At 42.1% G+C, this 25,641-nt stretch overlaps 1 protein-coding gene across 1 annotated transcript in view; it reads left to right on the top strand.

Annotated features, from left to right (window-relative positions):
• Window positions 1-24,852, top strand: part of HIVEP2 (HIVEP zinc finger 2) — a 151,590-nt gene extending 126,738 nt beyond the window's left edge. The window contains exons 4-9 of the mRNA XM_084622443.1: window positions 738-6,348; window positions 7,187-7,341; window positions 12,510-12,685; window positions 15,690-15,791; window positions 16,393-17,303; window positions 23,646-24,852. Coding sequence (XP_084478569.1) covers window positions 949-6,348; window positions 7,187-7,341; window positions 12,510-12,685; window positions 15,690-15,791; window positions 16,393-17,303; window positions 23,646-24,458 — 7,557 coding nt within the window. The 5' untranslated portion in view covers window positions 738-948 and the 3' untranslated portion in view covers window positions 24,459-24,852. The remainder of the gene's footprint in view (window positions 1-737; window positions 6,349-7,186; window positions 7,342-12,509; window positions 12,686-15,689; window positions 15,792-16,392; window positions 17,304-23,645) is intronic.
• Window positions 24,853-25,641: the final 789 nt, after the last annotated feature.

The following is a 25,641-nucleotide window of genomic DNA, read 5'->3' as shown; positions in this document are numbered from 1 at the left end:
GTAGTGAGCCAGCCACTTCCAGTCCCTATTCAAGCCTAAATTGATGGTGTTAAGTTTGCAAATGAATTGTAGCTCAGCAGTTTCTCTTTGAAGTCTGTTTTTGAAGTTTTTTTGTTGAAGTATGGCTACTTTTAAATCTGTTATTGTGTGTCCAGGGAGATTGAAGTGTTCTCCTATTGGCTTTTGTATGTTACCATTCCTGATGTCTGATTTGCGTCCATTTATCCTTTTACGTGGAGAGTCTCATAAAATTTTAAAAACTGCATAGTAATTCTGGGGGCCTCAATTTTTGGGTGCCCATCTTGAGCCATCTTAAAGGGGCCGGATTGGAAAAAAATAGGTGTTCAGAACTTTCTGAAAATCAAGTCCACTTCCATAAGGTGTCATAAATTGGACACCCCAAAATGAAGCACCTAAAATTATTAGTCATTTTAAAAAACTTAGGCCCTGGTTTCTAGTCCTAGTTCTTTTTCGCTATGTGACCTTCAGTTATCTTCTTAACCTGTTCATTCTCTATTCTCACTCCTGTCCATGGGTTTTGTGAAGCTTAATTAAGGTTAAAAAAGTCCCTTAATAAGCTTGGAAGAAAGATACAATACAAACGCAAATTATTACAATATTATTACATTTTTGTATTCATCGTTCTTGCTTTTGAGAATTTTGAAGCAAATTAAATTGCTCATGTGGTAATTACCCACTTGTATTAATCTGTGCGTTTTTATTTTCTTCTCTTACAGGTAGCTGCATTGTTGTGGAAGGGATGAAAAGGACTTTGCTATAGTAGATCAACAAATATCTCTCTGGATCATTCTGCATCTCAACACTTAACAATGGAAAATGTTCAAATGCCATACCAACTCCTTGCAAATGCATGATAAACTGTTTGGGAAAGTTCCTGCCATGAACAGAATTGTATGATAATTATATTAGCATACACACTTGAATCTAATGCCTATAGACTACTGTGTGGAAAGTTCAAAAGAGAAAGAGAAATCTGTGAACTTGCAAAGGCTCTGGAAAAATGGGAGCAACAAAACTTTAAAAAGCACAGCATTGGACACACTCCATGTCTCTGCACAGCTTTCAAGTGAACTAGCACTTAAGACCTTGTGTAACAAAATGGACTCTGGGGACATAGCTATAGGGCAAAAAGCTACCTCAAGGTCTGGAGAAACTGCTAAAGTACCAACTAGATGGAGGCAAGAACATTCAGCTGTTATTAAGATGAGCACTTTTGGCAATCAAGAAGTACAGAGGCAACCAGAAACAGATCACGAGCAAACTGGAAACACAACATCAGCACAACTTTTTAGTTCTGGGAAACTCGGATCATCCAGTGAAGCTGGGCAGCAAGTCACAGAGAAGCAATATCCACAGCATCGGCCAAGTCCCTATTCATATCAACATTCACTTTCTTTTCCCCAGCATTCATTGCCACAAGGGTTCTTGCACAACATAAAGCCACATCAGAGCTTGGAAGGCCACACATGGCAGTTTTCTGGCCACTTGCAATCAGTTGCCACAGAGGACTTATTTCCCTTTCACTTGCATGGCCATAGCGGAGGTTTCTCTAGAAAGAAGATTTCAAGTTTGAACCCTGCTTATAGCCAATATTCTCAGACGTCGATAGAACAATCAGAAGATGCTCACAAGAAAGAGCACAAACCCAAAAAGCCTGGCAAATATATTTGTCCTTACTGTAGCAGGGCTTGTGCCAAACCTAGTGTACTTAAAAAACATATTAGGTCCCACACTGGGGAACGGCCATACCCTTGTGTTCCTTGTGGTTTCTCTTTTAAGACAAAGAGCAATTTATACAAGCACAGGAAATCACATGCCCATGCAATTAAAGCAGGATTGGTACCTTTCACAGAGTCAGCTGTATCTAAATTGGACCTAGATTCCAGTTTTATTGATGTGGAAGCAGAAATACATTCAGATGGTGAGCAGAGCACAGACACAGATGATGAGACCTCATTGCTTGTGGAAAGTTCTGACAAACTGAGCCCAGTCCCACAAATGCCACTGGACATTGCTAGCAGAAGTAACTTTCACTCGTCCATAGATGAATCGTTGGGAGGCCCAATGAAAGTGCCCATTTTGATTATCCCTAAAAGTGGGATTCAGTTACCCAGTGAGAGTTCACAGTACATTGGATCTGACATGTTACAAAACCCATCCTTAAGTACGAAGTCTGACGACTCTCATACAGTTAAACAGCGACTTGCACTAAGACTGTCAGAGAAAAAAGGGCAAGACTCTGAGCAGTCACTAAATCTTTTGAGCCCACATAGCAAAGGAAGCACTGATTCTGGTTACTTTTCCCGCTCAGAAAGTGCAGAGCAACAAGTAAGCCCTCCAAATACTAATGCAAAGTCTTATGAAGAAATAATCTTTGGGAAATTCTATCGGATTAGTCAAAGGACAGCACTAATGGAGGCAACAGCCAATCAGGAACACAATTTAATGGGTAGAAAGGGCAGAGTGGAGCAGCCACTACCTCTGGTGAACACCAGATTAGACATCAAGATGCTTGAAGAACATATTTCTCCTCTAACTCCAAATAAAGAAGCACTCATTGATCCCAGTAAACTGAGCACTATTACATCTACCCAAGTCTTCAGTGGTAGCAATACAGAGTCCAAACAATCCCAGACTACATCATCCATCAAAAATGAACTGAACCTTTACCCAGTAAGTCAGCAGGGTGACACACCTGGACTTTTAGAGCCTCCAGTAGATGCTTCTCCACTTCTTAGAAGTAACTCCATGCCAACATCTTCTGCAACCAATTTAAGTGTCCCCTCATCTTTGAGAGGAAGCCATTCCTTCGATGAGAGAATGACTGGTTCAGATGATGTATTTTATCCTGGGACAGTAGGAATTTCCCATCAGAGGATGTTAAGAAGACAAGCTGCCTTTGAGTTGCCCTCAGTTCAGGAGGGGCATTCAGATCCAGACTACCATGGGAGAACAGGAAAAAATATCCTTGTTGCTTCCAGCAGGTCAACAGGTGGTGAAAAAGGGTCATCCTTGAAGGAGAAGAAATTGACAGCAGGGGAAAGAACCTTCTTTGACTATGATGCTTGCGGAAAGCATTACAGAAAATGGGAAGAATTTGAAACTCAGAAGCTGAACTACCAAGACTTGCCATGCTCAGGTGGGATAAAACAAGGAGGGGAATACTTTGTTGATTCCTTTGGACCGTCCCAGCCAGTGCCGCCCGTATGTGGAGCCACATGCGAAAACCGAAAACGCAGAAAAGAGAAGAGTGTTGGGGAGGAGGAGGATGTTCCCATGCTTTGCAGCAGTGGTACTGGCACGCCGGTGGGGACGCTGCCTTCAGATTTTGATCCCAAACCCCAAATTCAGGAAGGGCCGAGAAGTGGATTTACTTTTCAAGGCCAGGATAATGCTGCCCATTGTCACCCTGAGCGTTTTGAAATCTGTAGACCCCTCCTGCAGTCTGGAAGCCTATCAGCTTCATTAGAAGAGTCCCCTTTAACCTCAGAGCAAGAAAAGACAGCAGAGTCACTGAACAGAAAACCCCCTGGAAATGTCATCTCTGTCATTCAGCATACAAACTCACTGAGCAGGCCAAACTCCTTTGAAAGGTCTGAATCTACAGAACATATTGCTTGCCTGCAGGATAAAACCTACTCGCTGTCTGAAACCTGTGAGAGTGAGATTTCTGAGTCCCCAGTGAGCCCAGAGCGGGCTCAGCAAACGGAAAATGCTGAGAGCGTGAATAAACCGTCGCCATCCCAACAGCCACAACCGTACCATATGCAGCCCAGACTGGTTCGCCAGCATAACATACAAGTACCTGAGATCCGTGTTACAGAGGAACCAGATAAACCTGAGAAAGATAAAGAAGTTCAGACTAAAGAGCAGGAAAGACCCGCAGAAGAATTCCAGTGGCCGCAAAGAAGTGAAACTCTTTCTCAACTCCCAGCAGAAAAATTACCACCCAAAAAGAAACGCTTACGGCTTGCTGACATGGAGCACTCCTCTGGAGAGTCCAGCTTTGAATCCACCGGCACAAACCTCTCTCGCAGCCCTAGCCAAGAAAGTAATTTGTCCCATAGTTCAAGTTTTTCAATGTCCTTTGAAAGGGAAGAAAATACCAAGTTCATCATGCCTTTCAAACAGGATGAGTTTGGAAAACAGTCCGAGTTTTTAACTGTTCCAGCTGGTGCTTACTCACTTTCTGTCCCTGGGCATCACCATCAGAAGGAAATGAGACGTTGCTCATCTGAACAGATGCCTTGTCCGCATGCTGCCGAAATCCCAGAGATCCGAAGTAAATCCTTTGATTATGGGAATCTGTCTCATGCTTCAGCAGCCGGGGCACCTTCTGCAGGATTATCTCCATCACGAGAAAGGAAGAAATGCTTTCTGGTCCGTCAGGCTTCTTTTAGTGGGTTCCCAGAGATTCCCCAAACTGATCCAAGTGTGGAACAAAGTATAAAGCAAGAGCAGATGGAACACATACATGCTGGTCTTCGCTCTTCCCAAGTTGCTTGGCATCATTCTCCCACCTCTGTGCTTCAGCCCATTCAGGCAGATGACTCTGGAAAGCAGGCTGTTGGTTCTGGTGCACAGCTTGCCCAGCCACACGCCATCCTTGCAGACAGTCAGGACATTTTAAGGAATCCCTTGATTCAACAAGCACCTTATATTTCAAACAAATATCCATCAGAGCAGCAGCACCTATTTGCACATCAAGAAAAGGTTCCATTTCCCCCCATTCCCAATGCCTTGTTTCAGTTCCCATATCCTGCTGTCTGTATGGTTCCCTTACCAGCTCAGCAACCTGTCTTGTGGCAGTCATGTACAGAACCTTTACAGAGAAACTTGCCTCACCATTTTGTACAGCAGTTACAAAAAGCTTATGTCAAACAACCTTTCCAAACAGAAATTCATCCTCATTATCACCTGGAGCACGCTCAAGAGCATATTGGAAAGAAACCGGCTGAATATGTGCATGCGAAAGAGCAAACGTACCAGCGTTACTCAGAAACATCTGGGCAGTATTCAAAAAATGCTAAGTACCTGCCAGACCCTAGTATTAAATCAGCAGATACCTCCTCTGAGCAGCATTTACAGACAGGTTTTGACTCCCCGAATGATGGATCTGTACAGTCTTTACCAGGAACAGTTGTTCCTGTCAGGATTCAGACCCACGTTCCATCTTATGGCAGTGTCATGTATACAAGCATTTCCCAGATCCTTGCACAGAACAACAGCCCTGCTATTGTCATTTGCAAAGTGGATGAGACAGTTTCTCAAAGAACGTTATCAACAAATGCAGCCATGCAAGGACTAGGATTTAACATAGCCCAGATATTAGGTCAGAATGGTGGGTTAGAAAAATATCCTCTGTGGAAAGTACCACAGACTCTACCACTTGGCTTGGAATCCTCAATCCCATTGTGTCTGACATCCAGTTCTGACACTGCCTCTACCCTGGGAGGAAGCAAACGAATGCTTTCACCAGCAAGCAGCTTGGAGCTCTTTATAGAGACTAAGCAGCAGAAAAGGGTCAAAGAAGAAAAAATGTACGGACAGATTGTTGAGGAGCTAAGTGCAGTAGAGTTGACTAATTCAGATATAAAGAAGGATTTTCCCAGACTGCAAAAGCCTCAGCTAGTTAGGCAGAGCTGTGCTTCTGAGCCAAAGGAAAGCGTGCCGTCCCTGTCATCCTCTTCACCGTTATCGTCCTCATCATCTCAAGACTTCCCATCTGCCAGCATGCCAACAGCTGACCCTTTCCTGAGCAGGGAAAAGCTTTCCAGTTTTGATTCAGCATCACCAGGGCACAAGTCGAGTGGCCCTTCTGAAGGAAGAGAGTCACCAGAAGAACTGGATGTGGATGAAACAGCATCAGATATGAGCATGAGCCCACAGAGGTCTTCACTGCCATCAGGAGAAATTCAGACTGAAGACCAGCTGCAACAGCAGAAATTGCCTCCTGGTATGTTGTTCCAGATGGCATCCAATCCAAATGGGAAAGCAGCACACTCAACCATCCTCTTAACGGATGGAGCAGATTTTCAGCAGCTCTTTCAGTTCCCTAGTCTACGCACTACTACTACTGTGAGCTGGTGTTTCTTAAACTATACCAAGCCCAATTACATTCAACAAGCAACCCTCAAATCTTCAGTTTATGCTTCATGGTGCATTAGTTCATGTAACCCAAACCCATCAGGGTTAAGTACAAAGACTACTCTAGCACTTCTAAGGTCCAAGCAGAAAAACACCGCAGAAATTTATTCTTTGGCTGCTATGCATAGACCTGGAGCTGGTAAACTGACCTCATCAAGTGCATGGAAACAGTTTGCTCAGGTAAACAATAGGTTAAAAAAACCCTTTCATCTAGACATCACACCAAACCGAAAATTGAAATAAATTATGATGCATAAATCAATTTAAGGATAATGAAAAGCTGATATTTGACAGTTGCAATTGTCAATAATAAGTAGAAATTGTATCCATTATAGCTTTTTTAATGTTTTGAATAGAAAATGCATCATCCCTGAAAGGTTAAATAAAGCTTCAAAGCAAAATGTGAATGTAATATGTCCTGTTTAAGCCTATATGATTATCCTATGTACCTCTTTGTCACTTTTAAAACTATCCACATTGGAAAATCAAAAGGTACAACATACTCCGAGTGAGCATTCTAGAGCCATGGCTTTTGCCCCCTGTTCTTCCTCTGCGTGCTCTGACAGCTGATTCAGAGTATGATTTTGGTGACGATGGAAGATGGTAGAAGAGCAGGACGCTGGAGGGCCTTATTTCACATGGGTCATTTAGTTTTTACTCAAGCCTTTTTCTGGTAACAAACATTGGCATTAATGGGAGTTACCTGAATAAAGACTGAATGGCAACTGAATAAGGACCTCCAGATTTGGTCCCAAGTGATCAGTATACCACAGCCATGATTGGCCAGCATGATGTGGTGATGCTTTTGCTGTGTCATCAGATAAAGCTCCTTTAAAATGTGCCTGTTCTACCCCTCCCCATCTCTCACCAGATGTAAAGGGCCAAATTAATTGGCTTCATGGAATTGCATCCAAATTCAGAGGTGAATTCAGCCCAGAATGTTTAAACTACTTGAAATGAAGTGTGCATTTATTCTGTGTTCCAGACTGTAATAACATTCATTGACTTTGTTCCACAGATGAAACACGAACCATTCTTCTTGTTTGGCAGAAAACTTGAAAAGAAAGTAGTGGGGAATATTATAAAAGAAAGAGTAAAAGGAGAAAGTCATGGAGATAAAGACATTGCATCCAAACAGACTGAGCCAGTACGAATTAAAATCTTTGAAGGAGGGTAAGAAAATGCAACTGGAAATATCAAACCTAGCCTGTTATTTCAGAGTAAACAGATTTGAACTTGAACGTAGATGAATTAGGAAAATTAACAGCCTTCTGGGCTCATGCCATGTTTTGTCACTCTCTGTGCATCCTTTCTCCTGTTTATATGTCAGTCATGCAACAAGATAGTAAGAAACCCAGTAAAGCCTGTGTACTTACTTCCAGCTCTACTTTGCCATTAGCCATCATGCTAGCCAGTCTTTATTAGCTGGGGGTGCTGAGAGCCATTGAACCAAACTGTAAACCTGTATATGATGGAAACCATGCACCCCCATCACCCCTCATTTCAGTGCCTACGTCATTAATACAGAGGTGGGCAAACTACAGCCCGCAGGCCACATAGATTCATAGATATTTAGGTCAGAAGGGACCATTATGATCATCGAGTCCGACCTCCTGCACAACGCAGGCCACAGAATCTCACCCACCCACTCCTGCAAAAAACCTCTCACCTATGTCTGAGCTATTGAAGTCCTCAAATCGTGGTTTAAAGACTTCAAGGAGCAGAGAATCCTCCAGCAAGTGACCCGTGCCCCACGCTGCAGAGGAAGGCGAAAAACCTCCAAGGCTTCTTCCAATCTGCCCTGGAGGACAATTCCTTCCCGACCCCAAATATGGCGATCAGCTAAACCCTGAGCATATGGGCAAGATTCATCAGCCAGATACATCCGGCCCGTGGGACCATCCTGCCTGCCCCTGAGCTCCCAGCTGGGGAGGCTAGATCTCGACCCCTCCCCTGCTGTTCACCCTGCCCCGCAGCGCTCTGGGCATCGTGGCTGGCTCCAGCTGGGCCGTGGAACTAGGAGCGCCTGCTGCTCTGAGTGGCATAGTAAGGGAGCTGGGGGGTTGGGTAAGGGGCAGAGGGTCCCGGGGGGCAGTCAGGGAGCAGGGGTGGCTGGATGGAGCGGAGGTTCTGGTGGGGGGACGGTCAGGGGACAGGGAACGTGGGGGTGATAGGCGTGGGGGGGGTCTGTCGGGGCGGAGGGGTAGATAGGGGTCTGGGCAGTTAAGGGATGGAGGTGGGGTCCCGGGGGGGCAGTCAGGGGACAAGAAGCAGGGGGGGTTGGATGGGTCGGGGGTTCTGACAGGGGCAGTCAGGGGGCGGGAAGTGGGAGGGGCTGGGGGCCAGGCTGTTTGGGGAGGCCCAGCCTTCCCTACCGGGCCCCCATACAGTTTTGCAACTCCAATGTGGCCCTTGGGCCAAAAAGTTTGCCCACCCCTGCATTAGTATAACTATACTTTCTATATACATAGAAAGCATTCCTGAATTGTCACTTCTCTTATTTGGGGCATAAAAGAGGATGGATGGCTCAAATTTTAACTTCTAGGCAATCTTCTTGTGTTCACTGGACTCCTGGCAGACATCTTTCTGTTGTTAAATGCTGTATTGTGCACCAGCATTAACAAGGAAGCTGTGCGCTCTTATTCTTATTCCTGGAATATTTTAGTTTTTTACTGAATGTTGACTTTCAGGTACAAAATTTTAGTTGGTACTAAAATCCATGGTATCAGTGTTTAGATGTAAGATCAATTAAATTAAAAACAGAGTTTAATCTACTGCTGACTGTGATAGCAATGTGCTGTTGTTCAATTGATTAAAAACAAATAAATAGCAAATAACTGAGGAAAAAACAGACCTAATTGTCCGTTGACGTAGTTTTTAAGCTAATGCCATATCTAGCTTGTTATGATAAGCATATTAATGGATTGTCCATTATAGTATATTCTCAGTACATGCATAATAATTTTATTTGTATTATGAAAAATTGAAATGATGGTGTTTGTATGTTGGTAGTGGTGAATGTCCAGGTATCCAGCTGGGTGGTTCTTTTCACACATGTCAGGCCCAGGGGTTCTCCTTACCCTGCAGCAGTGTCTCAGAATAACTAACCAGTCAGGACAGGGTCACAAGGCGTTCAGCAATCCATTTAGTCTTCTGTCATTTTTCAACTTTTTCAGCATCCCGCTCATTAAAAGGCTTGTGGGTGGGTGGGAGCAGTCTCAATCAAATAAACTTTGATATTTCTCTATAACCTGTAGCAAAAAGGGGACATACCCTGCATCTCTCTTCGAAGACTGAGAATGTCATCTCTGAGATTCTTCCAGGGCCTGACAACCCAGGAATCCCTGATCCTGGGTGTTCCCTGTGGTAGTGCGTTGCGCTACTAACCAAAAACCAGTAAACTGGCTACAAAAGAGACTTTTCAGTGACCCAAATTCAGAGGTGAGTCTAAGTTTTCAAGACATATAAAGTGCTGCTAATTAGACTCTCACCCACTTACAAGTGTGTATCTCACACACCTGCCTTTACATATCATCTCTGAATTTGGATCACCCACCCTAAGGGATTCTAAATTGATGTAATCTGTATGCTAGCTGTCAGAAGAGCGTAGCTCAGCAAGGAAAGCAACTAACAAGAGGCTCTGAAAAATGTTCGTTTAAGCAGGCTACCCTATATTGTACCTGAAACTTTTTGCACCTTTGTCAGGAAACTTGATGTGTTAATTACACCATCTTAGACTTCCTTACAGACTGATAAGGTCTAAGAGAGTATGAGCATAAATGTGTCTACGTGACTGTAAAGGGATATAACTTACACCATCTTACATATCACCTATGAATTTGTCCTGATATAGATCAGGTATCTTGAGACAGTTGTAGTATGGAAGAAAGAAGTTAGGCGCCTTGCTTTGTACATTTATTGGTGGGCTTTAATAATCTATGTAGACAGGCTGTATGTCTCTCTAGCTTATGGGGTTTCCAATAGAGATCTCTTACCTGCATAGAGACAGCGTGGAGGATGGTGATTCTGTTATGTTAATGCATCATCCTTATAGATTCATTTCAGAAGGGTATCATTTTACATAACAGTGGCATTGTTTGTAGATTCGTTCCTTTCACTAACTAGCTTGTGGTGGGTTTTTTTTAACAGATCTAATATTCCCTACGTGTCATCACTTAGCATTAGTCCATCATTGTTTTTAAGAGATTCATAATTTTGTCTGGCTTTTGTTTTATGTGATCCACAGAAGGTAGTATAAAATAAGAGCAATTCTTTTGTGCAGGCTTAGTCTTTGCGCTTTGCCTATGCAGGTTTCCTCCCAGTTGTCCTTCTAGAGGCATTATTACCACTGGCAGGTAGCTTGATTCAAATGATGTTATTTGAATAGCAAAATCTGCTTTCCCTCACCTATGACTACAGAACCCCAGGAGGACTGGAAGTGATATTTCTCTAGGAAACTCAACAATTTTAAATTTCATTAGCTTATATTTCTACATCCTACAATACATTTCAGTCATTTACTTACAGTTTACATTGAAAGCAGGGTGGGGAGGGGTGGGGAAAAACCTTCCATCTCTTCAGACACCATGCTGTTTAATGACATGTACTGGATTGCATCTAGAGTTCATGGCTTGCTTATTTTGTTCTTTTATACTGGTGATGAGATCAAATTAGAAACGCAAAATAAAATGGCAGTTTGGAGTGGAACTGCGTGACTCAGGCTTTGTGTTGAGCCTTTTAACTCTTCTGCACTGAGTTCAAATCCAGCCCAGGTCAATAATGACCACACTTGTTGCATGATGACTATGTGGCGGCAAAAGTGAAATGTGTAGAGAAGGGGGAATAAGGGGAGGCATACAGAATAGAATGTGATGTGGTTGGAATAATGAGGCAGAAAGTAGAGCCTAGCAGCTGAGTTTCGAATGGACTTGAGAGGGGTGATGTAGCTGGCCAGACAGGAGATGGGGACAAGAGTAGACAAGTAGCAAGACAAAGAGGGCCTGAACAAGAGCCTTGGGAGTCTGAACAGACCAAAAAAGCTGAATCTTTGAAATGTTCTGTCGAGAGAAGTGTAAAGACTTGAGCACAGCCTAGATACGTGGGTGTAGAGAAAGGGCTAGTAAGAGATGATGTCCAGATTATGGCGGGATGGCAGTCCTATCCCTGGTGACTGGGAAATGGGAGGGAGAGGAGAAGGATTAGTGTTGATGGGAAGAGATTAAAAGCAGCAGCTTTTAATGTGAATTTTGGATGCCTAACTTCAGGTGCCCAAATGTGAAAATTGGGTCCACATATTGGTGGATAATGGGACAGAGATGAGTAGGGAAGAATATTTTCTTTATATGTACTGGATATTAGTCTCAGTGCCTTGAGTCAGAAATGCTGCTTCACATATGAATCACAAAGTTTGTTTGAGGAAAAAATTGATTTTTTTAAAAAAAACATTTCAGTCCTATAACCTTAAAATGCCATATACTCCTCTGGAATCCTCTTCAATGTTAGAAGACTCTTCCATGCAGTGCTTTAATTTTTAAGTGCCAGCCACTGCTGTAGAGAATAGTTCGTGAGTTGAGCCTCCCCAGTGCCTGCTAATTTCAGTGGGAGTGGTGTGTATTCTGCATTTCTTAGGAAAGGAGCAGCAGAAGGGAGGGGTTAGATACATTATTCTTTAGCAGCTATACTTCCCATAGAACCTTTAGGGTGACATTTTTTCTTGGGTAGAATGTCCACCCAAGGCCTATACATCACTTAAATTCCACTTCAACCCTCAAAGTAGCCATTGTGCACGCCCTCTGCACGGCTGTGAACTGTACCCTTACTATCATCTATTTCAGTATTAATTCTTCATCATGATAGTTAACGAAATATGCATAAGTTTGCATGTCTTATTTATCGTCTAACAAAATGAGACAACGTAAGCAGCTAAATACACCAGGGAATGCCTTTAATCACGTATCTGCTGAGTATGAACATTGGAATGAAATTCTGTTTCATTTCAAGGAAGTAGATATCTGAATGTGCTCCGCACAGGATAGCCATATAAACCCATATTCTTGGTTGTCCTCTTGTGTACTCCAATCAGATCTGAGCCGTTGGTCTTAAGTTGTTAAACAATAACTAAGACATGCAAACATATTCAAATTACTGCATTTCCTGAAAAGTAAATATTCTCTGGGCCCCAACTTAACAGTGCATCATTTGTAGAACGCCTACTGACTACACTGGAAGCTTTGTGCATGTAATGCATGTAGGATTGGGCTACAAAGGGATATAAAGACACTGTTTATGTACATGTATGACTTAGAGGCTATATAATTTAATACATTGCCCTCTTCCAACAGGTATAAATCAAATGAGGATTATGTGTATGTCAGAGGACGTGGGCGAGGAAAATACATTTGTGAAGAATGTGGGATTCGCTGCAAGAAACCAAGCATGCTCAAAAAACATATCCGCACTCATACCGATGTACGGCCTTATGTATGCAAGTTGTGTAATTTTGCCTTCAAAACTAAAGGTATTTGGTCTTTTCTGCTTGAACCCTTCCACCTCCCTCCACCAATTCCTTAGTTATGTAGCATCCATCATTCCAATCAAAGAGGAAACTTTCATCAAAATAAGATGGTTTTATTTATGAACATGGGACTCCATTAAATATATTTTCCCTCCTATCTAAATGATTCGAGGATTTATCTGAGACTGTGAGACTCCTTGCATAACTTAATTTTAAGAGCTGTAGGCTCCTACCAAGTCCATTTGTCTGCAGAGGAAATGTAGTGGCATAAGAACTGCCCTTGCAAATACTACTTTGTGCTAAAAATGTTACATGGTGCAAGTTTTAATTGCTGCAATCTAAAATACTCCAGGGGAACACACGTGTAGTGGCATAATGCAGAAGCAGAGTTTCAGCTGAATAGGAAAGCATGCCTTCATGGGCTTGTACAGTGGTTCAGTTTCAAATTTATAAATAATGTACAAATCCACACACTCCCAGGTGGGCCACTCCATCCACAGTTGCATTAATTATGAATAGGGATCTGATAGCTTGTGTTCACATGTATTTATCAGCACTGAAAAAAGCATCCATTTGTCACCCGGAGGCCATGGATAATGATATTAATTGGATTTAGGAATTGCTTTGAAACTAGCTCTTTTTTAAAAAAAATCAGTTTCTTTAGTAGCATTTTTTGTGGGTATATAACACATTTGAGTCTCCTCCTCTCCATTTTTAACATCATTTGGATACTGGTAAACAAAAGGCATATGAGGTCAAATCCCACTCTCCGTGCACAGCCTGAGTAACTGGCCCTGCACTGGGAATATTCATTGTGTAAAAGGGGAAGGAATCCTCCCCCAGGTCACAAAGTGATAGCAGTGCAGCTGCCTGGCTACTACTGCAGCCTTAGGGCTGTAGTAGCTTCTTTGGCTCTAAGTACCTCTTCTTCTGCCATAGGGAATAACTGGTGGTTCTGCATAGTAGCAGCTCCACCAAATACATCCCTTCAGTCTCATCCTCTAGAATTTGCTCCATCTCCACTCAAAACCCCCTGAGTATGCTGGAATGCAGGGAGTCCCAATGGAGCACAGATTACTAGATTCCAAGGTCAGAAGGAACCTTTGATCATCTTGTCTGACCTCCTGTATAACACGGAGAGTGGATTTGTGGTGTAAAGGAGACGTGGAGTCTTTTATAGGGTCTGAACATCCACCTCCCTTGCCCTGTGCAATAGACCTCCACTGGCTGTGGCATGGGCCCTTCATGCCTGCACAGTGCATTTACAGAAATTATTCAGAGACTGGTTTTGATGTTGCTATGGCACCCTTTAGGAACTGTGAGACAGGATTCCTGAATATTTCACATTGAAATAAATTGTTTCTGGTGATTAGAGGACAGGATATAGAGCCAGGACCTCTAGATTTTGTTCCCTGCTCCGTCGTGGAGTCACTATGTGGCTTTGGGGAAGTCATTTAACTGTCCTGTGCATCTGTAAAATGGGTATAAAATACTTGTCTCATAGGATTATTATTTATTCACTGATATTAACCTTGTCCACTCACTTCTCTAACATCTGTTTTCATGCCTTCTTCCATCGGAACCACTGCACCTGGACTGATAAATTCTCCTCTTTTTCTTCAAATCATTCTTCTAGACCCACTTTTTCCATAAATGCCTGCAAATAATTAGTCAATTAATTCAGGAAAGATCATGGGGCAGTCAGATCTAGCTGAGGGGCATTTTTAGTGGCTTATTTATTACTTCAATAATTGTTGTATATAATGCTTTTCCCCTCTCTAGTGGTATAATTACAGTGTAGAAATTAGTGCAGATTGCAGCACCAGGACCAATAGGCACATATTTTAATAAGCAACAAGCTATTTCAAAACAATGTACATGAAGCAGATTAATCATTTTTTACAGTGTATCCTGTCACTGGACTTCTTCCAAAGGATTTGTTGTTGTTGTTGTTGTTTCTTATGTTTTTAACAGGAGTGAACAAAGCCTTGGGACTCTGGTGTGCTAAGCACTATACAAACACAGAGTAAAATACATTACCTAATAAACTCATTTTCAAAGGCCCCAATCCTGCAATAAGCACTGTGGGGGCAGGCTTCTGCCTGTTTGCCCACAAGCAACATCATGCTTGAAATCAGCAGTGAGGCTCCTCGCAGGTACTGCCTGGTCACTCTTTCTAGGAATGGGTACTAATTTAAGTTAAGAACCTACAAGGAGGTATAACAGACAAATAGAGGGAGTTGATATTTCTAATCCCTATCTAGTCCCCTGCCTAGCCATTATTGGAATGCATTTTACCTTTGGCATCATGATAGAAATGAGTCTTGAGGAGGGATTTGAGGGAGGCTGGGATTGTGGCTTTAAAGATGAGTTCAGAGAGGATGTTCCATGCATAAGAAGTAACATGGAAGAAAACATGAAGTTGCATGCGGAAGAAATGAACATGCTGGCAGCTGAGACTGGCATTTCTGGCAGGGAATAGGAAGAGGGGGGTGGTACGATAACAGAGGTGCTGGAACAATTTGTATAGTGGGGGTGCTGAGAGCCATTGAATCAAACTGTAAACCCTGTATATGGTAGAAACCACTTCAAGCCAGGGGTGTGTGGTAGCACCCCCAGCACCCCAAGTTCCAGCACCTATGTATGCTAATACACAAGAGGAAAATGAGTAAGAAGGGACTAGGTTGGAATGGCCTTCAAAGTACTTATGAGAAACGTTTAATTGGTACATGTTAGTGTTCATTGCCAGCTATCAGCTCTCGGAAATACTGCCACTATTTTGCTGAAGAGAGGTTTATATAAGCAGTTTTGGGGAAAATGTAAATTCCCACACTCGTTAAATTACACTGGCTGTGATGGGGATTGAGTCTGAATGAGTCAGTTCTGCTTGTTTTTTAATCTAAGCACCCTTCTATCGATTAGGCAGGGAAAAGGAAAACAAAAACTGCTTGGGAGAGATTTCTTCGCTGATGTCAACTAATTAGCTTCATCTCTGTACCTTTGATAGGAAATCTGACAAAACATATGAAGTCTAAAGCACACATGAAAAAATGCCTGGAGCTGGGAGTATCAATGGCATCTGTGGATGACGCCGAAACTGAAGAAGCAGGTATGTCACACTGAGTTAATTTAGCTGGCGTGGCCTTTGTAGTATGCAGATGACTCGTTACACTTTGGCATAGTGGATGACAGCAGAGGATAAGTTAAGAATATTTTCAGGGTGGTTTTATTTTAAAAAAAGGTCTTGTGAGTATCTTAATAACAAACAATAAGCACAGAAATAAATCTGACACGTTTGTTTGAGGTGAATTCTAATTATTTAATACTACAGCAGCTGAGGCTGGAAAAAAATTCTTACCATTTAAATGTCTTCTGTGTCAGGTCCAGTTCTACTCTGTTGGGTGTAAATGTTCTGATGTTAATAGTGACCACAGAGGATGAACCTCACCCCTGTTCAGAGGCATGGAGGATAGGCTTTGGGCTGGTATTCTCCACAAGGGTGAATTTCACTCAGGTTGATTATGGAGTTTTATATTATTATGAATATTAAGAACAGCAGTTTAGTTTCTGTTAAGGACCTGACTGAGCAACCATTCTGCACCGAGAACATCCAGTGATGCCAAAGGATGTTCTCAGTATGGAATGGGTGCAGGATTGTACCCAAAATGTGTCTCTGTGCATCCTTGATTAACTTGCCATGATTATTTCAGAAAACATTGAAGACATGCATCAGGAAGCAGAGAAGAGTAGCAGGATGACAGGCATATCAAAAGAACACCAGTTTTCTGATGCTGAGGAATCGGATGGGGATGATGGAGATGACAATGACGATGATGAAGAGGATGACGATGATTTTGATGATACCCAGGGAGACTCAACACCAAAAACAAGATCAAGAAGCACCAGCCCCCAACCCCCCAGATTCTCTTCACTGTCGGTGAATGCTGCAGCGGCATCCTATGGGGCTTCTCCTGACAGTTCCATTTCAATGGGACACTCATCCCTGATCAGTTATTTGGTTACTTTACCTAGTATTCAGGTTACTCAGCTTATAACACCACGTGACTCATATGAAGACTCACAAATGACGGAATATCAGAGGTTTTTCCAGAGCAAAAGTACTGATTCAGAGCCCGACAAAGACAGGTTAGACATACCTAGTTGTATGGAGGAGGATTACATGCTTTCATTAGAGCCCACCTCATCTCCAAGGGACTTCTCACCTTCTAGCCGACAGTCCTCACCAGGGTATGATTCTTCGCCATATAGAGATAATTCACCAAAGAGGTATTTAATGCCCAAAGGGGATTTGTCACCCAGAAGGCATTTATCACCAAGGAGGGATATTTCACCCATGAGACACCTTTCCCCAAGGAAGGAAGCTGTGTTGAGGAGAGAGTTATCACCAAGACGGGATGTTTCACCAAGACGTCATTTGTCACCTAGGAGGCCAATGTCACCTGGAAAAGATGCATCTGCCAGGAGAGAACTGTCTCCAAGGAGGGAGAGAAGATATATGGCCTCAGTTAGAGCAGCATCACCCAGAAGGGGTCTGTACCATAATCCAGCATTGTCTATGGGTCAATATTTACAGTCTGAATCCGTTCCATTGGGACATGCAGTAAGTATGAAATAATATTTTAATTTTTATTATCAAAGCCAGTGCTCTATTTAACTTGTACAGAGCTTTTAAAAGAACTTCGTAAACTTGCATGCTGGAATCACTCACTTAAGTGATTAAGAACTGATTATGGGCAACAAAAATGATTAGGGGACTGGAACACATGAGTTATGAGGAGAGGCTGAGGGAGCTGGGATTGTTTAGCCTGCAGAAGAGAAGAATGAGGGGGGATTTGATAGCTGCTTTCAACTACCTGAAAGGGGGTTCCAAAGAGGATGGCTCTAGACTGTTCTCAATGGTAGCAGATGACAGAACGAGGAGTAATGGTCTCAAGTTGCAGTGGGGGAGGTTTAGATTGGATATTAGGAAAAACTTTTTCACTAAGAGGGTGGTGAAACACTGGAATGCGTTACCTAGGGAGGTGGTAGAATCTCCTTCCTTAGAGGTTTTTAAGGTCAGGCTTGACAAAGCCCTGGCTGGGATGATTTAGTTGGGGATCGGTCCTGCTTTGAGCAGGGGGTTGGACTAGATGACCTTCTGGGGTCCCTTCCAACCCTGATATTCTATGATTCTATGATTCTAAGACTTTTATAGAGGAGGAAAGAAGGGGCTTGGAGCCTCATCAAAAACCTGAGGAAAGAACATTGGAAACTATAGTAGATATGAACCAAGCCACAACTTTGACTCAGCCACTTGCAGTAGCTTGGTACAGAGCATTACAGACTTGGGGACAGATCTCCAGCTGGGATAAATCAGTGTAGTTATGCTGATTTACACCACCAGAGCATCTGGCCCCTCATTAACCATTTTACATGTAAAATGTACTTTACCGAGTGATGTACGGTTGCTCCTGTGGCTTGGTAATGAGATTTGTAGCCTTTCACCTCCAGATTGCCAGTTGGGACTCGGCCCAGACTAGTTGTGAGTATGGCCCTTTACACTGCAATGTAGTGTACAGAGGTACACCACTGAAGCACAGGTGAAATAAATAGAAGTACTGATGTAAATGAGACTCCAAATGGGAGCAGGGAGGTGTCCATATGCACCACATTGCAAGATTAGGGCCTTGAAGTTGTCATCTGATGGTAGTGTTTACATCACACAAACCACCATCACAGTTGGCAGTCACACCAGTGACACAAAGGACTGAAGTGACACAAGTGTGAAGTGACACAAAGGAAACTGAACGATCTTCAAACTTAGAGATGCTTCATCCTAGTTAGTCTGTAAGAATGTTAGTGGGAATAAAATTTGCACTGCCGGTCCCCATACTGTACCTGCTCTGTGAATGAGCAGAGACTTGGCTTTCTAAAGTTGTCAGTTCAGTACTTTTCACAAGCCCTAACATTCACAAAGATCCCAGGTGTTACAATAATATAAGTACGAATAAATAATATTTTTCACAAATCTATTTTACTGTGTGATTTAAGGAATCATTTCATTTTTGTTTAGGGTGCTTCTTTTGGTCACATTATTTTCACGTTGCCTTTGCCATCTTACTGAAATTTTATTTGGAATGCTGCTTTCATCCACACATGTTGGTTCAATATAGGCAATCAGTGACAGAACTGTAGATCCCTTCCTGGGACAGTCTGGCAGTGCTTTGCTCATCTTCCATCATCTGTCTTGTTTGTTCACTACAGTTATGATTCTTCCCTAAGAATGAGAAGAATTGAACTGTGGACTTATAAGAGTAGCAATTTCTAAACTTTGGAATTGATTCCCTAGTGCACGTTAACACTCTCACAGACATGAACATAGAAAAAGAATACACAAACCATTTTTACTGGCAAGGAAAAGGATAACTAGTTACTCATTTAGCAGTTGTATCTTAACATTGAATGAATATTGTATGAGACCCCACAGCTGATGTTGTCATACTGTAAACGGAGAGCTGTTAAGTCCCTTGAATGACTAAATATCCTATATATGAGACACTTCCATTGGCATACATATTCCTGGAGGTGTAATAAGACTGGTGAAAGGGGATGTGACACATTTCCCCATGGGCAACATGACAATTCTTGCTATTATAGTTACGCTGTGCATTCTGTGCCTAATCCTGCAAGGTGCTTAACACATGCTGAGAGGTGCTTAGCACCATCCGTTTGCTCTTTCAGAAAGTGCTCTGCACCTTGCAAGATTGGCTCCTGAGACCTCAGCATTTCTGAGATAATGTCAGACCCATTTCAATAAAATACATATAATTCTTGTTGTAATGAATGGCAGTAATTCACTGTCATCTCTCATGTTTATTTCCTTCATATTTTTGGATCTAAGCCTAGACAGGACATCAGTATGACTGGGCTAATTTTAAAACTCTTTAACCTAGCGGAGAAAGTCATGGCAAGAACCAATGGCTGAAAACTGAAGCCAGACAATTGCAGATAAGAAATGAGGCAGAATTTTTTAAAAGTAAGGTTCTTTAACCACTGGAATAAACTACCAAGGGAAATGGTGGATTTTCCATCTCTTGATGTCTTCAGATAAAGACTGGATGCCATTCTGGAAGATATGCTTTAGCCAAACACAATTTATTGGGCTTAATAGAGGTAACTAGGTAAAATGTAATGGCCTGTGATATACAGGAGGTCAGACAAGATAATCTAATGGTCCCTTTTGACTTTAAACTCTGTGAACCTAAAATCACACACATCTGTCTATTTTTTTATCTATTCTTATTACAAATAACACCTGAAATTACTATAACTGAAAATAATGGATGGGGACTATTTTTCACTTTCAGGATTTGGTAATTAGAACTTTAATAATAATTTTGTCACTTTTCAGAGTAGCAGCCGTGTTAGTCTGTATTCGCAAAAGAAAAGGAGGACTTGTGGCACCTTAGAGACTAACACATTTATTTGAGCATAAACTTTCGTGATCACTCTAGTTACAGTGTGTATGGTAACACCCATTGTTTCATGTTCTCTGTATATAAATCTCCCCACTGTATTATCCACTGGATGCATCCGATGAAATGAGCTGTAGCTCACGAAAGCTTATGCTCAAATAAAATCTGTTAGTCTCTAAGGTGCCCCAAGTACTCCTTAATTTTGTCACTGATGCTGAAACCAGAAGAGAATCCCATTCACTCCTGCATAGCTGTGCTGGCTCCACAATTCTAATAGGAATGAAAAAGTGTGTGTGTGTGTGTGTGTGTATTTTTTTGTCTGTAAAACAAGACAAATTCTGAATACACAGAGTTATCAAATCAGTTAAGTAAGAAGGGGCTAACTTCGTCTGCTCTGCATTGACGTTAAAACTCCCATGGCACTTTTTATTTGAGTAAAGATTTGTTCTAGTCTCCCTGGCCAAAAATGTTCTTCCCCCATTGTTCTACTGGGCTTTGATTGGCTGCCACCCTCCATTTCATATTGGCTGCATTTTGGTGGTTCTTCATATATACTTTAAAGTGCTTTGGGATTAAAAGCACAATATATGAATTATTATTTCTATAAGAAATTTAAAAATCCTAGAAAGGCAATATTTTTATAGGGACTACAAAAAAGAAAATATTTTTGTGTGCCTTCTGCTGGCTCTACAATGGCAGTTAACTCACAAAACACTCACTCTGAAGTAGGTCTGACACTACTGTAAAGTTGGTGCACAAGTTAAATGGCTATTCATCTTGTACTGTAAAGGCACAACCCTGCATTAGGGGGCATTGAGGCTCTGCTGTGGTGGGATCCTCGGAGCATACACTGCTGTGTCAGCTCAATTGACCTTTAAAGAGCTTCAATATCAGATCTGCTGGCCAGTGCAAGGAGTCCTTTCCCTTCCTTCCCCTTTTGAGGGGGTTAGTACCACTAGCACTGGGTAGGAGTTGAGTGACCCAGAACGCCTGGGAACCTGTAGTAGAGGCAAGGTTCACATAGAACAAGATGCATGCACACAACTCAGGTACATTGGCATTATAGCTGGTATCTAGCAATTTCATTTCTGAAGAGTTGTCTGTGCATAATTGAGGGCACCCCCCTATTTCATCTTTCCTTTTAATTTCATCCTAAATGGAGATAGGCCTGAACCAGATAAGCCTGTACTCTCCTAGACTTTGGAGGTTAGAGGAATTCAGACTGTGAACTTGCATCTGAATTTTTCAGCTGGCCCCTGTTTCTATAATGGTTCAAACCAGAACCCTGCTTTTGAACACCCCTGAGCTTTAGGAGGTTCGGAATCTGGATCCAGATGTGAATACTGTGACTCAGGGCCCTGTATAATTCTATGTACATCTGGGACACTGCAGGCTCTTAAACAATTTAGCAGCTTGTATCATATTAGTAGTTTCCAAAGGAGGTGGACAGGCTGCTTGCTGCCCTTTGAAATTGTTGCAGGATACAACGGGGAGAAGTTATTGTTTACAGATTCTTAGACCATAAGGGGTTCCATGTTCCTAGGTTCATTCTTCTAAGAGTTACTTTACTCTGCAGCCCTCTGTGTTGCCATTGCTCTGTTTCTATTTTGTCCGATGTGGTCGCGTCAGAGACCATGGATTGGGAAACATTTAAGAGGACAGTCAGATTGAGAAACTGTCTGGCAGACCAAAGAAGGAAAACAAATTCAAGCAGCTGTGCTGAGGGACCATGAATTTCTAAAACAACGGCAGGCTGACTCTCTAAAGCTCTTGCACTAGAGAGCACTGAAATAGTTACGTCTTTCTGCACTGTCAGCCTGGTGCTCTGGCAATTCCATTTTATTCCTCAAGCTTTGTATCTCATTGGCAGCATAGCGAGCTGCCACTGTGCTTACCTAAGACAGGGGTTATTTATGGGGTTTAAACGTCTCACCCTTATGTAGGAGAAACCCTGACCTAGATTCCTCTCCGAGTCTAACCTATCTCGGGTCATCCCTCCTGCCCCAGCACTGATTTAAATCGAACATGACAAGGCTGCCGTGCAATGTGTGATTCAGCCATCAGGTAGCACAAACACTGAATCTTTAATTGTCCCCTAAACCAGTTCCCCTGGTACAGGATCAAATGTTTGGTTAATGCCTTGGGAGCTAGGATTTCCCAGTCAAGTGCTGATGCATTAGCACTTTTGGGGCACAGTCTCCAGATTGCCCGTACCTGCACTGTGATTAGCTGCACAGCTCTTGAGTGGTAATAGTCTTACGATCACTAACCTTTCCACTTTAAAGCAGCGATTAGGATTGTAGTCATTTGATTCCCATGGAAGCTCTGTGGAGAACTCCCCCATAACACTATGCAAATGTAGTCCTACTTTTCTACCATCACTATTTCTCTAGCCACCAATAAGCAACACGTAATCATCAAATAAAAAACAAATTGGAGAAATTAAGAGACCAAAAAGGGGGCTCCAAGTGGCTCAGGATGTGGTTAGTATGGACTGGAGGTGAGCTTTTCAACTCTGGGTTGCTCTTTCATGATAGGACCTGGTGTAGAAAGACCAAAAGTCAGTATCTTATGATTGCAGTACAGTGGCCTGTGGAAAATCCCTCAATCCCATTCCAAGCAGATAAGTGCCTGTGTCGCAAAACCACCACTTCAACTGGCAATCCACTGGCACCCTTCTTATGGTTGTTTCATATTTATATTGGAATAGTGCCTAGAGGACAATATCAGGACTGAGCCGCCATTGCATTAAGCACTGTCTGAATACTTGCCAGCTCTGCATGGAGGCCAAGGATTCAGCAGGCCTGGAAATGGAACTGTCCTTTCAACAAAGAGATGGTGCGGGGTGAGGCACGTTGCTAGGACACTCTGGAGAAGATGGCTTTGATGTTACCTGTGTCATACCTGTTTTGTGGAACAGAGAGTTTTATTCTTCCTGGCTTTAGTCCAGCAGCCCAGCACCTTTTGCCAGAACTAAAGTGTGTGTGTGTGTGTGTGTGTGTGTAAGTGTCATTTTTCTTTTACTAAAAAGGGTATTTCCCAGCAGTAAGGCACTGATACCAAAAGCAGACTGCCAACACCAGCACTGTAGGAATTTACACACTTTGCAAAAATAGGGGTGTTGACCGTGAGGCCCCAGCCTAATTTCACCTGTGGCAATAGATTCTATCTCCCTAAAATTCCCTCTGCAGTTTCAGTTGACTATTGCATTCTTCAGTTGCTGACCTAAAATATTGTAACAGCTGCCACATGTCACCTCAGAGGGAGACGCCTTTCAGTGCTGAACAACATGAACCCTACATATACCTTATGTACCTGGTTTAAGCAGATAGTAGAGTTTACAAAGTGCTTAAGAGATCCATTTGGATGAAAGTTGTGAAATGAACAGAAGGTCATTATTTTACATACACCGCGTAAAAGAGAAATTGGTAGGTTTGGAAGCTTCAGGAGTGATTTTGCTGACTGTGGTGTTGTTTTTCTGTTTACAGAGAAAAGGGTTGTCTCAGGGTCCTTACTTCAGTGTGTACGGAGAAAAAGGAATTTCGAACCATCATGGGTCTAGCCTGTTCCCGGAGGGTCCTAATGACTATGTCTTCAGTCACCTTCCATTACACTCCCAGCAACAAATTCGAGCACCTATCCCCATGATGCCCATTGGAGGTATCCAAATGGTCCATTCAGTACCTATGGCTCTATCAGATTTACATCCTCCATCCATCTTGCCCCTGCAGAGGGAGAGCTCTGAGGAAAAGCAAAGAGTAACTTCAGAAACCATTACAAAAGAATCCTATATTATTTCTAAGCACCATGAGAAATGTACCTCTCCTCACATTTTGTACCCAGCTGTTCCATCCAATGTATCCTCCTCTCCATTGCTAAAACAAAGCACTTCAGAAGACAGTTTTATAGCCACAGAAAGGGAACAGGAGGAAAACATACAGACTTGTACAAAAGCCATAGCGTCTCTGCGAATCGCCACAGAAGAAGCCGTTCTGCATGGGACAGAGCAGCCGCAGAGGGCTTCTGAGCCTTATCAGAATCCCTTAGAAAGTGCACATTTTAGCATTAAACACTTTAGTGGATCTGAGCCAGGCCAGGCCTGTGCTTCAGCCACCCATCCTGACTTGCACAGTGGTGAAAAGGACAGTTTTGGTACATCACAGACTGCACTGGCTCATTCCACCTTTTATAACAAGAGCGGTGTAGATGTCAGACAATTAGGCTTTCACAGCAGGAAAGAATCTCCATCAAGCACACAGGAAAGAAAAGATACATTATCTGAGAAGAGCAAACTGCATTGATCTGAGATGCCTGGAGACTTTTACCCATACATTTATCTCCCCACCCCCTTTTTTTCTAGAGGTAGAAGTATTCAACTTTACAGCATGCCTGTCCTGAGTTACAGTAGTTTGCTATTATATATACTTTTGTTATATCAAAAGAATTAGATAAAATGACAAGTCATCATGAGCCTGACCAAAATGAAATTTCAAATTCTTATTGGGTCTGGTACTTTTAAATTGTACAGATGTTTGTGCCTTTTCTTTACTTTGCTTATATTCTTATAAGCATTTTTTTAGCAGTAATTTGTACATATTTTAGAATTTGTGTATCTGCTTTGTAATAAATGTAATTTCTTTCCTTTTTTGGACACTTGGATCTAAATGATGTAAAGCAAAACAGCATCAATATATATGTGAGGTTGCACTAAAAGCATATTTTTATATGATTAAAATTGAAAAGCTTTTATGTACAGCTCTGATTCTGTAATACTAATATTTATTTACTTTGTTTCATAAATTGTACATTTTTTTCTTAATGTTGTGGATTGCTTTTCTATGTGAAGCATGGGATTTACTGTTGCGTAATTAGAACAAAAATGTATATTGTAAACAAGATATTTAAACTAGAGTATCTTATCTTATTCTGCACTTATGCATTAGTTTAAAAAAAAGATAAAGGATGTATCAGCCAGTTCTTAACTCTTGTAATTTTTTTGTCTCTTGTTTGCTGGATTGACTATAACTTAAGTGCTGATTGTGATTTTAAATTGATAGTACCGTAAAGCATTAAAGTAAAACAATGTGCTATTGTGACTTTTTTCAAAGCTTTATAAAACAGTTATAAATATATTAAAAGTATTTGGTCTTATGTGAACATGTTGATCTATATATTCTCCTTTTAAAAAAATGGGAAAACATTCCACCCCATGTAAATATGTACAAGTGCATCACTGGTACAATTATATGTAACTGATTTGGACACTAGGGGTTTGATCTGCTCTCATTGAAGGTGATGGGAGTTTTGCCATTGATTTCAGGGAAAGCAGGATCAGGCCATAGGTCAACACATACCTATACTGGAGTGTCTTTAAAAACGAGGTGACAAAGAACATCTAAGTCTATAGAACTTGGTTGTCGGCTGGCCCAATAGCTTGGCAAGCAGTGCTGTGCGCTGCGTGTGGGAGACTCAAGCTCAGGAGTG

This window comes from Lepidochelys olivacea (genome assembly GCF_965140295.1).
Source record: "Lepidochelys olivacea isolate rLepOli2 genome assembly, chromosome: 3".
Classification (NCBI taxonomy): Eukaryota; Metazoa; Chordata; order Testudines; family Cheloniidae; genus Lepidochelys; species Lepidochelys olivacea.
The sequence above is the reverse complement of the archived record's forward strand: the minus strand, read 5'-3'. Positions and strand labels throughout refer to the sequence as shown.